This window comes from Mus musculus, chromosome 6 (assembly GCF_000001635.26).
Source record: "Mus musculus strain C57BL/6J chromosome 6, GRCm38.p6 C57BL/6J".
Classification (NCBI taxonomy): Eukaryota; Metazoa; Chordata; class Mammalia; order Rodentia; family Muridae; genus Mus; species Mus musculus.
In genome coordinates this window covers 29,112,410-29,129,616 of record NC_000072.6, presented here as the reverse complement: position 1 = coordinate 29,129,616, position 17,207 = coordinate 29,112,410, and the positions used below count along the sequence as shown (strand labels likewise).

Here is a 17,207-nt window from a genome sequence, read left to right as displayed (position 1 = left end):
GAAAAGCCAGTTCCTGGTCACAATTCCTTCCTTCCTTCCTTCCTTCCTTCCTTCCTTCCTTCCTTCCTCTTTAAAAAAAATATTTATTTATTTTATGTATATGAGTGCATTGTGACTGTCTTCAGACACACCAGAAGAGGGCATCAGATCCCATTACAGATGGTTGCGACCACCATGTGGGTGCTGATCAGGAAGATCAGCCAGTGCTCTTAGCCACTGAGCATCTCTCCAGCCCTCCCTCCCTACTCTTTCTTACTGAGAGTCTCTTTCACCTTTGTGAAAGATAATTTCGTTGGGTAGAGAATTCTAGATTGGTAATTTCATCTTCTGGAACTTCAACTACCTCATGTTACCTTCTTGGCTTCATAGTTTATTGCAATGAGACTGATAAATCCAGCTGTGGAGTTTGGGGTGTTTATTTTATTGGTTTTCTCCTGGCCCTTAGGCCTATGGCTTAATGTCTGTCATGGGTCTTACATTTTTCTAGCTGAATTACATTAAGTAGTTTTGAGTTGTTTTGTTCCTTCTGCTTGCGTTCACCTCTTTTGTGTGTTATACTTTGGTGGAGGGCAGGTGTCGTTTGAAACAGGGTCTCTCATAGCTTAAGCTGGCCTCAAACTCCTGATCCATTCATTCCTTCCAAGTGCCTAGAATTCTAGGTGTACATTGTCATGCCTGGCCTGTGTTTCACCATTGACAATTGTTTCTTGTTACTGGCTTTTGAACATTGGGCTACTGCTTGCTGCCTGTTTCTGTTTCCTGTCTTGGCTCCTGCCTAGCAGCTGTGTCACTAGACAGCTTGAAAACTGTTTGCTATGTTGGGGGACAAGTTCCTCCCTGACCAAGCTCATGCCAGCCCCCTCCTCGGCTGCTGCTTTCCTAGCAAGCAAATCTCAGCTGGAAGTCAGGGGCTATTTCTTGTTTTATGCAGCAAAAAATGGAATCCAAGCCTGTGACCAGTAAGCCCCAAAAGGAGCAAAAAGAAGTTGGAAAAGACAAGCAACAGAAAGTAGTTCAGAGCGCCACACAGGATCAGAGTAAGGCGCCTGGAGAGCAGAAAGGGAAAGCCGGCTCCACCTCGTGGTCAGGCTTCCAGACCAAGGCTGAAGTGGAGCAGGTGGAGCTGCCTGACGGGAAGAAGAGAAGAAAGGTCCTGGCACTCCCTTCACACCGAGGCCCCAAAATTAGGTGAGATGCTTCCTAGTGCATTGGGTTTGGTGCAGCTCTTTGTCTTTGCTGCATTTGGGAGGACAAAAGGGGTAGTGTGCTCCCTTTCCCATGGGAGGATAACAGGAAAGTCTCCACCCTGGGAGGGACCCTCCGAGGAACCTACTGCTAAGCCATACTTGTCTTCTCCAAGCTTTTCCTGCCAGCTCCGTCAGCCGAGGTTCCCTTGTTCATTTCTCTTTGGAACAATAGATTAGTGCTGTGAACAAATGATCTTTAAAGCATTGTGGTGAGTAAATGAAGGTTTCTGTGATTTCTGTTGAAGTCACAGGCAAAAATACATAAACACAGAGAGACAAACAACCGAATAGAATATATAACTATTATGACTTAGGATATGCTGTTGTGGACTCTATTTAAGAGTGACTGCTTCTGGGCTTGGAAACAGCTATGTAGAAAAGAAGTCTGTCTCCTATGCTCTTTTAGATGGCAAGGACACTAACCAGAGAAAGGATTCTGTATGACGTTTCCGTGGCTATCTTATTTCAGGCTGCGGGACAAAGGCAAAGTGAAGTCCCTGCCTTCTAGGAAGCCAAAGCCCCAGATGGGCCAGCGGAAGCAAAAGAAGCAGCAGTTAGCGTCTTCCGTGCAGGTGAGGTCTGCAGGCCGTGTGGTTTGTGGTGCTGCAGCTCGGTTGGGCTGAGGAGGGTAGACTGTGGATAGCTGAGTGGACAGGAAGGCAAGCTCTTAAGAGGACGAGGCACAGTGTGAAAGTGGGGAGGAAAGTAAGCCCTTGGCAAGCTACTTGAGCACTTAGCTTGTGTTTCCTTTGCCCGCTTCCCCCCCCACCAGAGTGAGTATATGAAAGCAAATCCCACTTTACATGTAAATATGTCTCAAGATAAATTGCTCAGAAAATCTTCAGACAGCGTCCAAGTCTACACACACATACACGCACACACACACACACACACACACACACACACACACACACAATGTCATTATCATATCTACTGAGATTAATCAGAAGTTCTTTATACCCTCTAAAATGTAGTCTCTATTAAAATTTTTCTAATTGCCTCAAAACTGTTTTTTATGTTTGGTTAGAACTGGTTAGGATGCTAACAAAGCCCACACATTACATTGCATTATTCATCCCTCCCTCCCTTCACTCTATGGGCTTCTTCTCTCTTACCACATTCTCTCCCACGCTGTTAATTTGTAGGAGGAACAGATCATCTGTCCTTCAGGATATATTTTATGTTGAGTTCACTTCGGTATCATGCTTTATGTCTCTGTGATGACACTTTGTTGCCTGTCAGCTGGTGGTTAGGTCTGGAGATGTAATCAGATCCGTTTGCTTGGAAAGAGCGCTTCATGGACGTTGCACCGTATTCAGTGCTGCATTGTGGTTGTTCACTGTTAGTAATGCCAAGATCAGTCTGGAGGTGTCAGATTGTCTGTCTGCTTCATTGCTCCATTTTAGAAAACCCCTACCACCTTTTCAGGTGTTTTGTTTTGTTTTGTTTTTGCTTTGCAGTGCTAGGGACCGAACCCAAGGCTGGAAGTGCTCAGCTGTTGAGTTATGTCCCTAGCTGCATACCTTTGGTTTATAACAACAATGGATTGTTATATAGATCTATTATTTCACTATGAGTTACAGAATGGTGATTTTCCAATACAATCATCCCTTTTGCACCTAAAAATAGTGTTCTAAGAATTTTAGAAAGAAGGAAGAATCTTAACGTATGAGAAAGGCAAGGTAGATGATTTCTTTTCTTCTCCTTGCTGTATTAAGTTTCCAGAGTAATGAACTATTGCCATACCAACCTGCCTATGAGACTGATATACACACACACACAAACTACTTGATATATGTATGTATGTATTATAAAATCTGAAATTTTCATATAATGTTCTGTGTTTCAACCAAATGTAGTTAATCAAATGCAGCCATTATTCTTGTTTTGTCTAAGCCAACAGAAACATCTCAAATCAGCTCCTGCATCCTTCTGAAGAGATCTTGTCTGTCTTTGGTATTGTTGCGTTCTTGTACAGATGTTCTAGGCACGTCTTACATGTTTCTTGTTTCCCTAGAACCTCTAGTTCTTTTTAATAGAAAATAATAGTCCTGTTCGTCCTATGCTCTCATTCATATATTTTTTTTAAATTTATATGTATGGGTAGTTTGTCTGCATGTATGTCTATAAACTACAGGCATGCCTAGTACCCCTAGAGACCAGAGGAGGGTGCTGAGTCCCCTAGGTCTGGAGTTACAGATGGTTATTATGGCACAGTGTGAGTGCTGGGAACAGAACCAGGGTCCTCTGGAAGAGCAGTCAATTCTCTTAGCCTCTGTGCCATCTCTCCAGCCTCCAGTCCTGGATTCTTGAGCATTTGAGGACAAGCTTTTATCTCTCCCACCCCCCTTTAAGAATAAAAAAGTCATTAGCATCCTTTCCTACTCAGATCTGTCTCTGGGAAGTTTCTGACTGTATCATACTGTAGAGATCTAGTTTCTGAAATTTCATAAATGGACTTCTTATGTGGGCAGGAGCAAACAAGAATGTCCAAACTATTCTCCCTTGTGAACATGGTCTTTGTACCCATGTATGTTTTGGGTACCCTTGACAGGGTTGAAGTTAAGTGGGTATGGTGCTGGCCCTTGGAAGGAGAAACTCGAGTCAGGAGTTCAGGCTCATCCCCAAGGACACAGTGAGTCTCAGGCATGCGGAAAGGAAGGAAGAAGGCAAGGGAGGAGGCAGGAAAGCAAAGGGTAGGGAAGGAAGAAAAAGAAAAACAATGCCAGCCAACCAACTAGCCAGCCAGCCAGCCAGCCAGCCAGCCAGCCAGCCAGCCAGCCAACCAACCAACCAACCAACCAACCAACCAACCAACCAGTTGTCTGTTTCCTTTCTTTCACAGGCGCCTAAAAGAAAGGCTAAGGAGAATAAGGCAGAAGCCCGCTTCAACCAGCTGGTTGAACAATATAAGCAGAAGTTGCTGGGCCCTTCTAAAGGAGCGCCCCTCATGAAGAGAAGCAAATGGTTTGACAGCTGATGGCACCTGCAGACTGTACAAAAGCCGTGTCTTTCACTGAGGGAAGCAGATCCCAGATGATACCCACTTTCTTGGGGACTGTAGGTTGTGTACATTCATGGTCCGTTCTCCAGTGTGGTGTTGGTTAGCCACACTGAAAAACACTATGGAGTTTTTATAACTTACCCAATCACAGTGCTGAGTCTGTGATTGCAACTTAATTTCTAATTTCTTCTCAAATGGAAACTATTGTAAAAAAAAAAAAAAAAGTGTTTGAGAGTACTGAATTGTAAAGATGCATATTTTGTTATGGAGTCTGTAAGTGAGGAACTATGACTTTTTGGATGTGTCTCATTTTTAATATACACAAATATAGTATGAGTTTTTTCTAAATGAACCTTTTTAACATTTTTAAATCGGTTACATAGTCTGTAAGGACTAAGCACAGAGAAAATGCTTACTAAAGTAGTCTCTGAATGTCAGAGACACTGGGAAACGACTGAAGGCCATGGGCCTGGCAGCAAGTGGCACCTGAGAAGGGTCTGCCCCCGGAGGGGAATGGCTGGCTGGGAATAAGATTGCAGGCTAGACCCCAGCCTGACCATGGATGGCCCAGATGAATTGCACAGAGCTCCTTCCCCCAGGGACTGGGAGCTTTCTGGTGAGAAAGCAGCGAACTTGAGGCCATGACCTAAAGCCTAAACTCTTATCTAGTCATGTTGAATATGCAGTTAACTAAATGCTCTCCTGGTCACTCCCTGCACTACATACTCTTAAACATTCTTACCTATACTTTCTCTTGCCTAAAGAAAGCTGGGGGTCTCAGAGTCAGGGTCTGCAAGAATTCTGGTGGTGTGAAGAGTGGGCTGTTGTGAAAGATGAAGCTCACTGGAGGCAAACCAACCCCCGTGCTGGACAACTCTGACACAAGATGTGGAGTACACTGATAGATTCTGCCACCGCAGAGCCTCCTGTCTGCCCCCTTGGCCTGGAGAGCGTCTCCTTAGGATCATTTGTTTCTCAGATCTCTACTGAACCCTCAGCTTTTCTGGTGTTTCCTTCAGTATCTGAAATAGGGCTCCTCTTACCTCTCCAACCTGACTCCTGACTGGACTCTCCGACCCTGTTTGTTTTCTCTTGGCACTCACTAATCATCATCTCAGATTATCTCCCCATTAAAACATCTGCCTTGAGACTTTCTCTTGTTTGCCCTTACATAGTGGCTGTGGAATAAATATTTACTGAATGAAAAAGAAAAACAATAACAAAGGAAAAGGAGCAGTGGTAGTCTGTAGAAAAGGCTGAGAACTTAGCTTAACTTGCTTGGGTCCCTGACCTAATGTGCTGATTTAAAGTATGCTGTCCCAAAATATCGCTGAGCCAAGCAGAGAGCTGTTTTATGGCATTGTCTTGAGAAAACCAGCGAGTGCTCCAGAAAGCCCTTGATGGCCTAGAGGTAGTGAAGGAAGAAATCATGGAAACATTTAGACTGTACTGGCTGGTTTTATGTTGTCAACTTGACACAAGCTGGAGTTATCACAGAGAAAGGAGCCTCCCTTGAGGAAATGGCTCCATGAGATCCAGCTGTAAGTCATTTTCTCAATTAGTGATCAAGCGGGGAGGGCCCCTTGTGGGTGGTGCCATCCCTGGGCTGGTAGTCCTGGGTTCTATAAGAAAGCAAGCTGAGCAAGGCAGGGGAAGCAAGCCAGTAAGTAACGTCCCTCCGTGGTCTCTGCATCAGCTCCTGTTTCCTGACCTGCTTGAGTTCCAGTCCTGACTTCCTTTGGTGATGAACAGCAATGTGGAAGTGTAAGCTGAATAAATTCTTTCCTCCCCAACTTGCTTCTTGGTCATGATGTTTGTGCAGGAATAGAAACCCTGACTAAGACAGACCATTTGGATGTATATCCCAAGGACAGGTGTTGTCTTTAATGTCAGTTCAATACAGTGATGGGAGTCTGGAACATTTTTACAAGTGCCCAGCAACATGTCTGTCCCAGAGATGGGGTAGAAAGTGCCTTATGGATATAGTGTCGGAATGGCCACAACCTGCCGGTCTGGTTTCCCTTGGCCGGCTCAGTCTGCTTGCCTGACACCTTTCCTCCAGTACACATATATCCTTAATATTTGAAAATGTATCTTAACATTTAGGATTACAAAAATTTGCTGTTCTTTCTGAAAGTGTTGCCAGATTCTCCTAGATCCAGATATTTCTCTAACATCTTTAGCAACCCTGGGTGTTAAAATATCAGTCAGTTGCTTGGACGTTATTGCACAGTTCTTTAGATGAGCGCTGTGCCGACGGATTATGCTGTTTCTCAATGACCAGGCTCCATATATGGTGTCTTCCTTTGAGACACCTTCCCTTGGGTTCCTTGGTTGGCTTTTTGACTCTTTGCCATGGGAGTGTTAATGTGGGGGGAATTGTGCTTCACTTTGTAGCCGGGTGTTTCAGGAAATGGGGTTTCCCAACACGAGGGTTGAGTCCTGAATTGCTTGGTTAATAAGAGTAAGCATTTTTGTTAACACCCAAGACTAAAGGTCATAGTGAAAATGACCAAGTTCCATCATTTTTCTTGTATGGCTATGCCCTAGGCTCCCTCAGAGACGAGATCTCTAAGTTGAGAATGGTATGTAGCCTTCTCTGTGCCTTGGTTTTTCTTGGTAAGATCAAGGTTTTGAAGTTGTTTCTCTGGTGTTAGCTTGTGACAGGGAATGTGCTTCAGCTGTTGTAGAAACAAGAACTATGGTTTCCTCTGTTAGACTCCTAGAGCATGTGATTCCCTGAAAGACAGTCTCGTCTCTGAATGGGGCTCCTGAGACCTGCTTTGTCGCTCCATCTTGTCACTTGCATGTACATCACAAAGCATGCTTAGACACACCAGGATGGCCACGATGATGCCCAGTAACACAGTCTTTGGCACCAATGCCGTGGGTGGTCCTTCCTTGACTGAAATGTTAAGTGACACCCAGCCATATTTCCAAGCATCTTTGGATGCTTTTGTGTTTTGTTTGTTTGCTTTTCAAGTTAGGGTTTCTCTGTGTAGCCCTGGCTGTCCTGAAACTCATTTTGTAGACCAGGCTGATCTCAAACTCAACAGAGATCCGCCTGCCTCTGCCTTCCAAGTGCTGGGATTAAAAGTATGTGCCACCACCGCCTGGCTATTTTTGTCTTGAAAAGTTTTTCTAGCTATAATTTAGAGCTGAGAACCTCAAGGCTCCAAAGAGCTTCTTACTCATTTGGCTTTCAGTTGTCTGAGGAGGCTGATAGTCAAATGTGCCACCGTGAATACAGACACTGTTACCTTAGGAAATGCAAACCTGCAGTCTCAGCTCTTTAGCTGCCCCAGTTAGCTAGCCTTCCACTTGTGCTGATTTCAGCTCACAGTGGCCTGAGTGGTAGGCACCTGTCAGTTCTGTCACACAAGGAGCAAGTCTACCATACAACTTGGAATGCTCCTTCACTTCTTAATAGATTGCTCTTTCATGGTTAAGACCACATTGTCATGGGACTGCAAAATGCTGAGACAGGTTGTTATTTCAGTTCTTCTAAGCACCTGCCTCCCACTCACCTCTAACCGGCTTGTTAGGAGCCAGGGTGGGATTCCTCTCAGGCCATATAGAACTTTTCAAGTTTCTCATTGACGAGTGTCCACAGATGACATTGCTTTGGTTCTCTCTTTTGCTGGTTCCACTTTGTTTCTAGAATCATCTGCAGAGCTTGAGATAGGAGCCCTTACTGGGTCAGGTGTTACTTGGCAGTCCAGGTGTTGGGTTACCACCCAACATAGTCTACAATGACTTTGGCTTCTAATTCTGAACTGGTGACTGGCTGCAGATGAATGATGCTTCCAAGCTGATGAAGGGATATACTGGGAAGGCTGCTAGACACTTCCTGGGAACCAGTTCTGAGAAGGAAACTGCTGAGTTGCCAAGAAGACCTTTCGGTTAATCCCAAATGGAGTATTTTGATAATCAAATCTGGTATCCTTAGGCACATCTGTGGTGTCCAGAGCTCACTGCCTTTTTTGTTTGTTTGTTTTTGTTTTTGTTTTTCGAGACAGTGTTTCTCTGTATAGCCCTGGCTGTCCTGGAGCTCACTTTGTAGACCAGGCTCACCTCGAACTCAGAAATCCACCTGCCTCTGCCTCCCGAGTGCTGGTATTAAAGGCGTGCACCACCACACCCGGCGCTCACTGCCTTTTATTGGTAGTAAGCTGAAGAGCCATTCTGAAAACTCACTGGACATCTGATAGGGGCATCATTTTGTCCTTGAAAGCAAGGGTTATATTTTATGTTTTCCTGCAGACACCAATGCCCATCTTAGCATAGTAGGACCTCTATAGTGCTCATACCGAGGCATACCTGGGCTAGTGAAGGACATCAGGATCATTTTCTCAATCGGTGCAACTAGAAGAGTCCCGAATCACAAGTGAACAATAATAGTAATTGATGCTCACAGTGTGAGTGAGCCACCTATGTCCTTTCTGCTACAATTTGTCTGTAGCAAGCTACCTCTCTTCTCGACTCAGATACCACTCATTGTTCTAGTTCAGGCTCAAGGCCTGACTCTTCAGAGAGATGAGTGGCTCTAAGTCACAGGCATACTTACGGATTGGCCTGTCACTCAACAGCATATGCTACTGTGGCTTGCTTGTCTACTCTCTAGGTTTTGTTGTCCCATGGAAACTCACCTGGCATATAGCTGTCCTTGGTGGTATCTTATTAAGGACAGTTACTGAGGTGTGACAGCGATCTTTCTACAAACATACACGTATATATATGTATGCATATAACATATATATACACACAACATATTATAACGTTATATCACATATGGAGTGTGTGTGTGTTCTCCTTTTAGTCAGCCTTATTCCCCTTGTATTAGGTACTTAGATCATTACATCATTTCCTCTTTCTTTTTCTCCTGCACCGTTGTCTGGGTCCTAGCCTACCAGCAGCTCCTTCAGATGTTGCTTTATTTGTCTGAAGAGCTCATCCATTTCTATCTTCCTGGACTCCGGAGGAATACCAGCCCTCAAGTACAGGGCTGAACATAGGCAGCTCAGCGCCAAGTGACTGTCACGTGTCCCTGCAGTCTCCCCAGCTCTTCTTTCCTCTTTTCTTTTTCCCTGAACCAATTACACCCATAAATACTTCAGGCATGAGAGACTCAAAAGCCATGCTTTGGATGCCACCGCAGGAAACACACTATCTGTGTTCTGGTCCAAGTGGGCAAGCTGTCATTGCACGAGAGAGCACAGATGGACCGAGGTCCGCACCGTGCCCTGAGTTTTACAAACGATGAGCTTAAGGCGTTCGTGATAAGATGCCCGTGAAAGCACTGGCCAGTGGTTTGCCTACCCCTCCAAACATTGCATCTTAGCATCGAGGTTCTGGGGAACAATGGAGGCTTGGGTTCTTGCAAAGGTGGGATTAACTACCAAGAGAATGAACAACTCACCAAATCAGCCAGAGGAGAAACTGTAATGGCCAGTGCCCCTGGAAGCACGTCTGGCCTTTCTCGGGACAGCAGTTGAGAGATGATGTCCCCATGCCAGCTGCACCCCCAGGATGGCACTTCTGATTCTGAACCCACCAATGGGAAGGCAACTCCTAATTAACTCTGAACCATTTCCCATGTCCTCTCCTGACCAGTAGCCCACATCCACTCAACAAATGGAGTGACTGCTAAACACAGTAGTAACCAAACATTTATCGTTATCTGACTGTGTTAAGCCATGGGTGAACTGTACCTGCCTGCAGGTTCCCTGCTCAAGAGGGGCAAACTACAAAAGCATTCTGTAAACATTGAGCAATTATTCAGAATTCCAATGAAAAACATTGTATATTATTCCTTGTAAATTATATGCATCATACTTTCTAAAAGCTAAAATTTTATGAAAATGTGTTTAAAATTATAATAAATGTATTGCATACATTTTAATCCCAGAGATTCACTTTTTAAACATGGAAACACCAGTGCCATGAAACCATTTTATAGGCGAGGCTGGCCGAGAACACATGATTCTCTCCTGCACCAGCCTTCCAAATGCTGGGATTTTAGGCACATGCCACCACACTGGCCTTTTGATTTCTGCGCACACTGGATCTGGCTTTGGACAGCCTACTGCTTTGGAGTCTCACACTTCCATTTTTCAGTTACCCACGGTGTTCTGTCTAACCCTCCAGGACCAGCCTTCCCTCTGGATTCCTTTGGGGTGTGGCTCAGGGTAGCAGTGCTCTGGTTTTCCAGAAGTCCTGGGCTTCCGTCTGCAGCTCCTCAAAGGGGAAAAGGTGCTTTGTTCGGCTGAATTATTTGCCAGCTGTGGATTTCAGGATCAGACCCTGGCTTTCTGAGGTTAGCTCTTAACATGTGCATGGTCTTTAGAGGAGATGGTTGACCCTGCCTGGTAAAAACTATGGACACTGAACCCTTTTTCCTATAGGTTCCTCATAATACACTGAATGTTTCAGGAAGTTTACGGGAGGTGCCTTCATGTCAAAAGAAACTTACAGTCAGGAGGGTTTGGAACCCCCTCTCAAATCACACCCAGGGGCAGAACCTTGTAGGTGGGGTTTAGTGTAGTCTGGCATGAAAGGAACTGCCCAAGGATAAGAACCCGTGACATATGCAGAGCTGGACAATACTTCCATTATACAAAACCTGGCTGAATAGGGCTTCCTGGCTTAGAGCCCCTCATCTTTCCAATCTCTAGAGCACCTTGTACTGGGTGGGGGGTTGGGGGGGAAGCTGCCACTGCCTGTGCTAGAGCACAGTGAGAAGAGGGTGGAGCTGCACCTCCCACATGGACTAGAGCAGGCCCACTATCTCTGGAAGCTTCTTAAGGAACCTGAAACACATTCTTACTAGGTACTAAAGGTTTGGAGGTTAAAGTGGTTTCTCTTTCAAACTAGGTAGTAAGAAAAGGAAAGGCACTTCCTGGGTTTTGTTTGTTTGTTTGGTTTGTTTTGAGACCAGATCTGTCACACCCTAGGTTGGCATTGAACTAGCTACAAGACTAAGAATGACCTTGAACTTCTGACCCTCCCATATGGGATCATATGCATTCTCCAGCACACCTGGCTTATTTGGTGCTGGGGATGGAGCCCAGGGCCTCCTGCATGCTAAGCAAACATTACCATCTGTGCTACAACCCTTAGCCCCAGGAGGAACATTTTCAATGTCATGCGCTTTGGATGGCAAAGCCTTTGAAACCTTCCCTTATGTAATTAATTTACATTTTTTATTATATTTCTCAACTTGAAAATTAAGCCCTTTGCTTGGCCAGCTTCTTCCCTCCCCTTTATGTCAAAAGAAACCACTTACAGCTATTTGTTTTTAATCTTTTGCCTCTTTCTCGTGTGTGTGTGTGTGTGTGTGTGTGTGTGTGTGTGTGTGTGCATATGCATGAGCATATAAGAAGTGCCTGAGCCCAGAATACATTTGTGTAAAGATTTTCTTCATGGTGGCTGGGCTCTGTATCTTGGCACACTACAGAGTTGCTCATATTTAGCCGGGGTGGATCAGTTCCACTCGCTTTTATAACTCTCTTTCCCAGAATCCAGACTCCAAAGACATCTCCATTCCCCTGGAGGTCCGATAATGGCGGTTGTCCATAGTGATGAAAATCTCCAGGGAGAGCCATGGCAATTCGACAAGAGCTATTAAAGGGACATTAGGCTTGAAGTACCAGCATGGGGAATCACATACCTTTGAACCCTAGGACAGCTGCCAACACTGACCAATTGGGAGTCTGGCTCTCTAGCCCTGCAGCTGTGTGTGGGTGCTGCTGGCTTCCAGCCACTGGAGTAAGTCCCATGGAAGGAGACGGGCTCTTGGAAGAACTGTTTGCTTCTGCTTTCTCACTTCTCACCAGAGGACAGCCAGTGCAAACAGCAGTCACTACCAACAGTAGCAGTTAGCCTGCTTACTGTGACTGTGCTAGGATTACCTCACTGAGTAAAATGCCCACCAACATCCTCATGCCCAGATGCCAAGAGAAGAATACAGAGAGCAATGTCTGGAAAGGGAAGCAGGCCTTCCCCTCCTCCCTTCTGCAGACCTGGGCAGAAACTCGCTGCAGCCCTGCCCAGGTACCTCATACATCTTCCCACTCTCTGGGGAATTAACTAATTAGCAGAGGTTAAGGACCCTCTACAGAGCCCTTGTGGTCTCTTCTTTCTCCCTGCAAAGAGCTTTCTGTCTTTGTCCGACTTGGGAGTATACTTGGATACAGCAGACACTTAAAAGTAATGCAGTGCTAATAGGTCTCCATGGGAGGCCCCAGAACAGGGTTCTGGGCATCTAGACATTTCAAATGGAGCATACACAGGTTGGAGTGTTGCATCTCAGATCAGGACAGGGCCCATGTGTGTTCCCAGGAACCTGCTACAGAACAACTTGAATTTTGAGCCTCTTGGTGATACTGGGTGTTAACTAGGATCTGTGTCCTTTCGGGGGTTGGGGGTGGGGGCTTGAGCAGATGGAGCAGCCCAGGACAGTAACAACAAGGAGAAAGATGAAGATCAGTTTCTCAAAGTGATCCTGGCCTCTCCAGGACAAGGAAAGAGTGAGTTATACAATGCTGGCTGGTCCTGCACGTCCTGGGACTGATACCACCTCTGTCTACCACTGTAAACCCCCCCCCCCCACACACACACACAGGAAGCCGTGGCGGAGTTACAGGTAAAGGCCAAGAGTCAGGGTGCTGGACTCCCCTCTGGGCCCCCAGTCTTTTTGTATATGAACTGGAGAGCGAGAAAGCCCAGACTGTTGTTGTTAGCAAGCTCCTGATAAAATGGCTGGTGTAAAGTCTTGGAGGCTTGGAAGAATGGTCTCTGTTGCTCTTTGCTCCCAGTGCTCTGAGTGCATTCACAGGAAAGGGGAAAGAATAACCAGCCGGGGAGATGCCTACCTTAAGGGCTATTGACCGATAGCTCTCGGGGAGGCTCCCCCGCCCCAGTCATGTCACTGCAGGGACAGTGGATCATGCTCTCTTCATGTGTGACCTGCATAAGGCAATGTCTGTGGTGTAATATGAGCAAGTTTGGTGAGGGGTCTCAGTAACACCATCACCATGCTCCCTGTATCCCACCCAGCAAGAACTTCCTTGTTCAACCATACCAGACCCTCGAATGGCATATGAGGTGGTGCTGCCTGCCTGCCTGCCTGCCTGCCAATGGAGCAGCCTTCTTTGCCAGAGCAGAAGATGCCATTAACCACTGTCTTATACTGGGCTCATGCTGAGTTTGTGGACGTGGTTTCAGGGCATCTTTCATCCTCACTACAAAGTCCAGAAATGGATGCTACAAGCAAATACACTGATCAGAAAAGTCAGGCTCAAGGCGAATTTGCCTGAATCCACTTGAGGAATGTGAGGCGACTGCTCCTAGCAACTCACCTCCACAAGGGCCGTGGAGAAGCAGCTCCCATGAACCCTCAGAGGAGGTGGGGCCAAACCTAGAGGTGGAGGCCACAGCTTCCGGTGGGGAGGGACTGTACCTCCAGCTCCAGCTTCTTGGGCGGAAAAAAAGGTGGTCATGAGCTTCCCGAACTCCCCCAGGTTCTCACTGGGAAAACCTGGCTTAGAGGGAAAGCAGAGAAAGAAATGGCCTCCACACCATTTTATTTTGTTTTGTTTTGTTTTATTTTGTTTTTTGTTTTATTTTATTTTATTTTCAGTCGAAGGGGTTTGGTTGAGGCTGTCAGGGATTTAAAATAGAGGCACCCCAAAATAGAACTTGTTTTGGGAAAATTTAAAATAAATATTTATCGATTTAAACACTGAGTTTTAAAGGGCAAATTATATTGGATAATGAAGGAGTTATTTTATGAAGATAGTGAGAAACACGGATACTTTTAAATAAGACTTGGTTCAAATGGGCCAGAAAGATGGCTTAGTAGGCAGTGGTACTTGCTGGCAAGTCTGATAACCTGGGTTTGATCTCCTAACTCCATAGATTGGAAGGAGAGAACCAAGTCCCGCTCACTGCCTGGCCTCCATATGCAGACCATGCTGTGAGCATGCCCCTGACACATGCACACTAAATAAATCAAAGTAAAAAAGAAAAAAAAAAACTAGCCTAAGCTGTAACTTTATAAGATCCAAGGATAGCATTAATTTGGCCATTAATAGCATTAATAGGGTCCTAGGAACCAAACTCAGATCCTCTGCAGGAGCAATACAAACTTTTAACCACCGAGCCATCTCTCCAACCTCAGAGGGCAACTTTTGTGGAGCTAGTTCCCCTAATTTTTTAAAAAATATGTATTTATCTTATTTATGTCAGTACACTGTAACTGTCTTCAGACACACCAGAAGAGGGGTTCTGATTCTACTACAGATGGTTGGTTGTAAGTCACCCTGTGGTTGCTGGGAACTGAAACTCGGGACCCCTGGAAGAGCAGTCAGTGCTCTTAACTGCTGAGCCATCTCTCCAGCCCCCAGTCCCCCTAGTTTTAGGTGGGCCCAGGGCACTGAACTCATGTGGCCAGGCTTGTGCTGAAACTCTTGATTTGTGGGCCATTTTCAGGCCCAACAGTTCTTTTCTTTTTTTTTAAAGATGACCATTCTAGACTTGACCAAGATAAGAACCAAGAGTAACCTGTTTTTCAAAAGATGTAGGGCAGTCCAAACAGTCCCAAATCATCCTAAACATGTTTATATTCACATATGTACATATTTAAATTATTCATGCCAACAATAATAATTGTACCACACATAAAGTTACAAATGTAAAAGCCTTGTCTCTGTGGACAGATTCAGTTAGTTCCCCCTTGCTGTTTTAGATTAAAAATGGCATGTGTAATCAATCCCATGGTAACAGCGAGCTGGAACCAGAGTGAATTTCTTAGCAAAAGTGAAGTAGAAAACTTCCTTTTATATCTGAGATGCAACACAAACTCTCAGGAAGGGGGGAAAGTCAGAAGTTAAGACTTATTCTGTACTTAGGGCAATGCTTTTCCTGTTTTTATTAATTTTTTTTTTTTTTTTTTTTTTTTTGCGACAGGGTCTCACTATGTAGCCTTGACTGGCCTGTAACTTGCTATGTAGGCCAGAACTCACAGGGATCTGCCTGCCTCTGCCCCTGAGGACTGGAATTAAAGTTGTATGTTTTATATCAGGACTCTGCATGCTAGGCAGATGCTCTACTACTGAGCTACACTCCTAGCCGAAGGTTTTCTCTGTTTAAAAGTTAAGAACAGAGAGTGAGAAACCCTTACAAGCAGGGTTTTTCCTTCCTTCCTTCCTTCCTTCCTTCCTTCCTTCCTTCCTTCCTCCCTCCCTCCCTCCCTTCCTTCCTTTCCTTCCCTCCCTGCTCCCACCATATGTATGTATGTATGTATGTATGTATCTATCTATCTATCTATCTATCTATCTATCTATCTATCTATCTATCTATCTATCTATCTAATCTATCATCTATCTATCTATCTATCTATCTATCTATCTATCATCTATCTCTCTATCATCCTCTCTCTCTCCCCCACCCCCTCATTTCTTTTTTGGTAATGTCTCATTATGTCACCCTAGCTGGCCTGGACCTCATTATGTAAAGCAGGCTGCTGACCTTCAACTCATAGAGACCCAGCTGCCTCTGCTGTACAGATGCTGATGGGACTGGAGGGCTCCCTCCACTTGCAGATGAACGTGTTACATAGTCAGGGATCTCTTCCCATCTAGGCTGTATCCTAAAGCCGTCTTTTCCTTTGAAACAGAATTTTGTTCTCGGAGACAAGGAAGAAGAGGCAAAGTCAGAGAAGACAGATGAAAGGGGGAGGGCTCAGAGAGTTAATTTTTATATTTACCCGGCAGGGAAGATACCATGATCAAGAAGGATGTTTTCCCAGGGTAAGGCTCACCCATTACACTCCGGTTATGCTGACTCCTGCAATTTCCCCAAATGCCAAAAACTCAACAGCATAATTTGTGTTAGTGGGGTATATAGGATTTGAGCTTTTTCCATAAAAAATTAATGTTCTCTGAGCTTATAGTTTGAACACAACATCTATATTTTAAAATAATTTTATATTTATTTTTAAAATTGTGTGCATGCTGTGTGTATGTGTTCTCTCTTGTGTGTGCACACCATGTGAAGGTCAAAGGACAACTAATTAGAGTTGGCTGTGCTATGCTGCCCCACCATATGGGTCCTGGGGATTGACCTAAGATATCAAGCTTGGCAGTAGGCTTACCTGCTGAACAATTTATTTATTTTACTTTTAACATGTCTTTTTTAACACACACACACACACACACACATATAGAGTTTCTAAAAGTCTCTCTTTTTTTTTTTAGTAAATTACTCATTTCATAATTTTTAGATGCTTTTAAATTCCACTTAAAGAATGCCTATTCTTGATCCTTAAATTCTATTACCTGCTGGGGGTGGTAGCAGATACCTTTAAGCCCAGCATTTGAGAGGCAGAGACATGAGGATCTCAGTGAAGTTGAGGCCAGTGTGGTCTACACAGTGAGTTCCTGGACAGCCAGAGACCCTGTCTCAACAAACAAACAAACAACAATAAAATAAAACAAAAGAAAACCTATACATTCTATTTCCTAAGAATTTAGTGCAAAAACCCAATTTAGGATGTCATTTGTTCCCACTGAGGCAAGTATAGAGCAGGGCTGATCTTTAGGTACATTTTCCCATTTTTCCAAATGCCTGAAAATTGAAATAACATACGTGTCAAACATAAAACCAGTCAGGATAAGAAATGGCAGTTCTTCTCCAAACATTCTTTCCTTGAATCTCTCTATTTTATTTCCTCCTGAAAATCTAAGCTGCTCTGTGTTACAGAGGGATCTGGGTTATGTGCTGCGGTCAGAAGCAACTTCCCCAGCTTTTATCCTGAGGTCAGCTTCTCCCTCTGTGTCTCAGACTTGTCCTGCATGCTTACTGGAACATGAAGGGCACAAGACACCAGGTGATCAACTGGGCCAATAATGTTCTTTCCAACACAGACATAATCTATTTTGTTGGGCTTCCCTATG

At 44.8% G+C, this 17,207-nt stretch overlaps 1 protein-coding gene and 1 non-coding gene across 3 annotated transcripts in view; both read left to right on the top strand.

The window, feature by feature from the left end:
• Positions 1 to 6,044, top strand: part of Rbm28 (RNA binding motif protein 28) — a 41,152-nt gene extending 35,108 nt beyond the window's left edge. The window contains exons 17-19 of one of the 2 annotated variants that reach the window (NM_133925.2): positions 932 to 1,188; positions 1,717 to 1,819; positions 4,093 to 6,044. In NM_133925.2, coding sequence (NP_598686.2) covers positions 932 to 1,188; positions 1,717 to 1,819; positions 4,093 to 4,227 — 495 coding nt within the window. In that variant the 3' untranslated portion in view covers positions 4,228 to 6,044. The remainder of the gene's footprint in view (positions 1 to 931; positions 1,189 to 1,716; positions 1,820 to 4,092) is intronic. The other variant, XM_030255573.1, reaches the window with a different exon arrangement.
• A 9,966-nt stretch (positions 6,045 to 16,010) lies between these two features.
• Positions 16,011 to 16,176, top strand: Gm25589. The gene has a single exon (XR_003956633.1). It is a non-coding gene; the product is annotated as a U1 spliceosomal RNA (small nuclear RNA).
• The last annotated feature ends 1,031 nt before the right edge of the window (positions 16,177 to 17,207 follow it).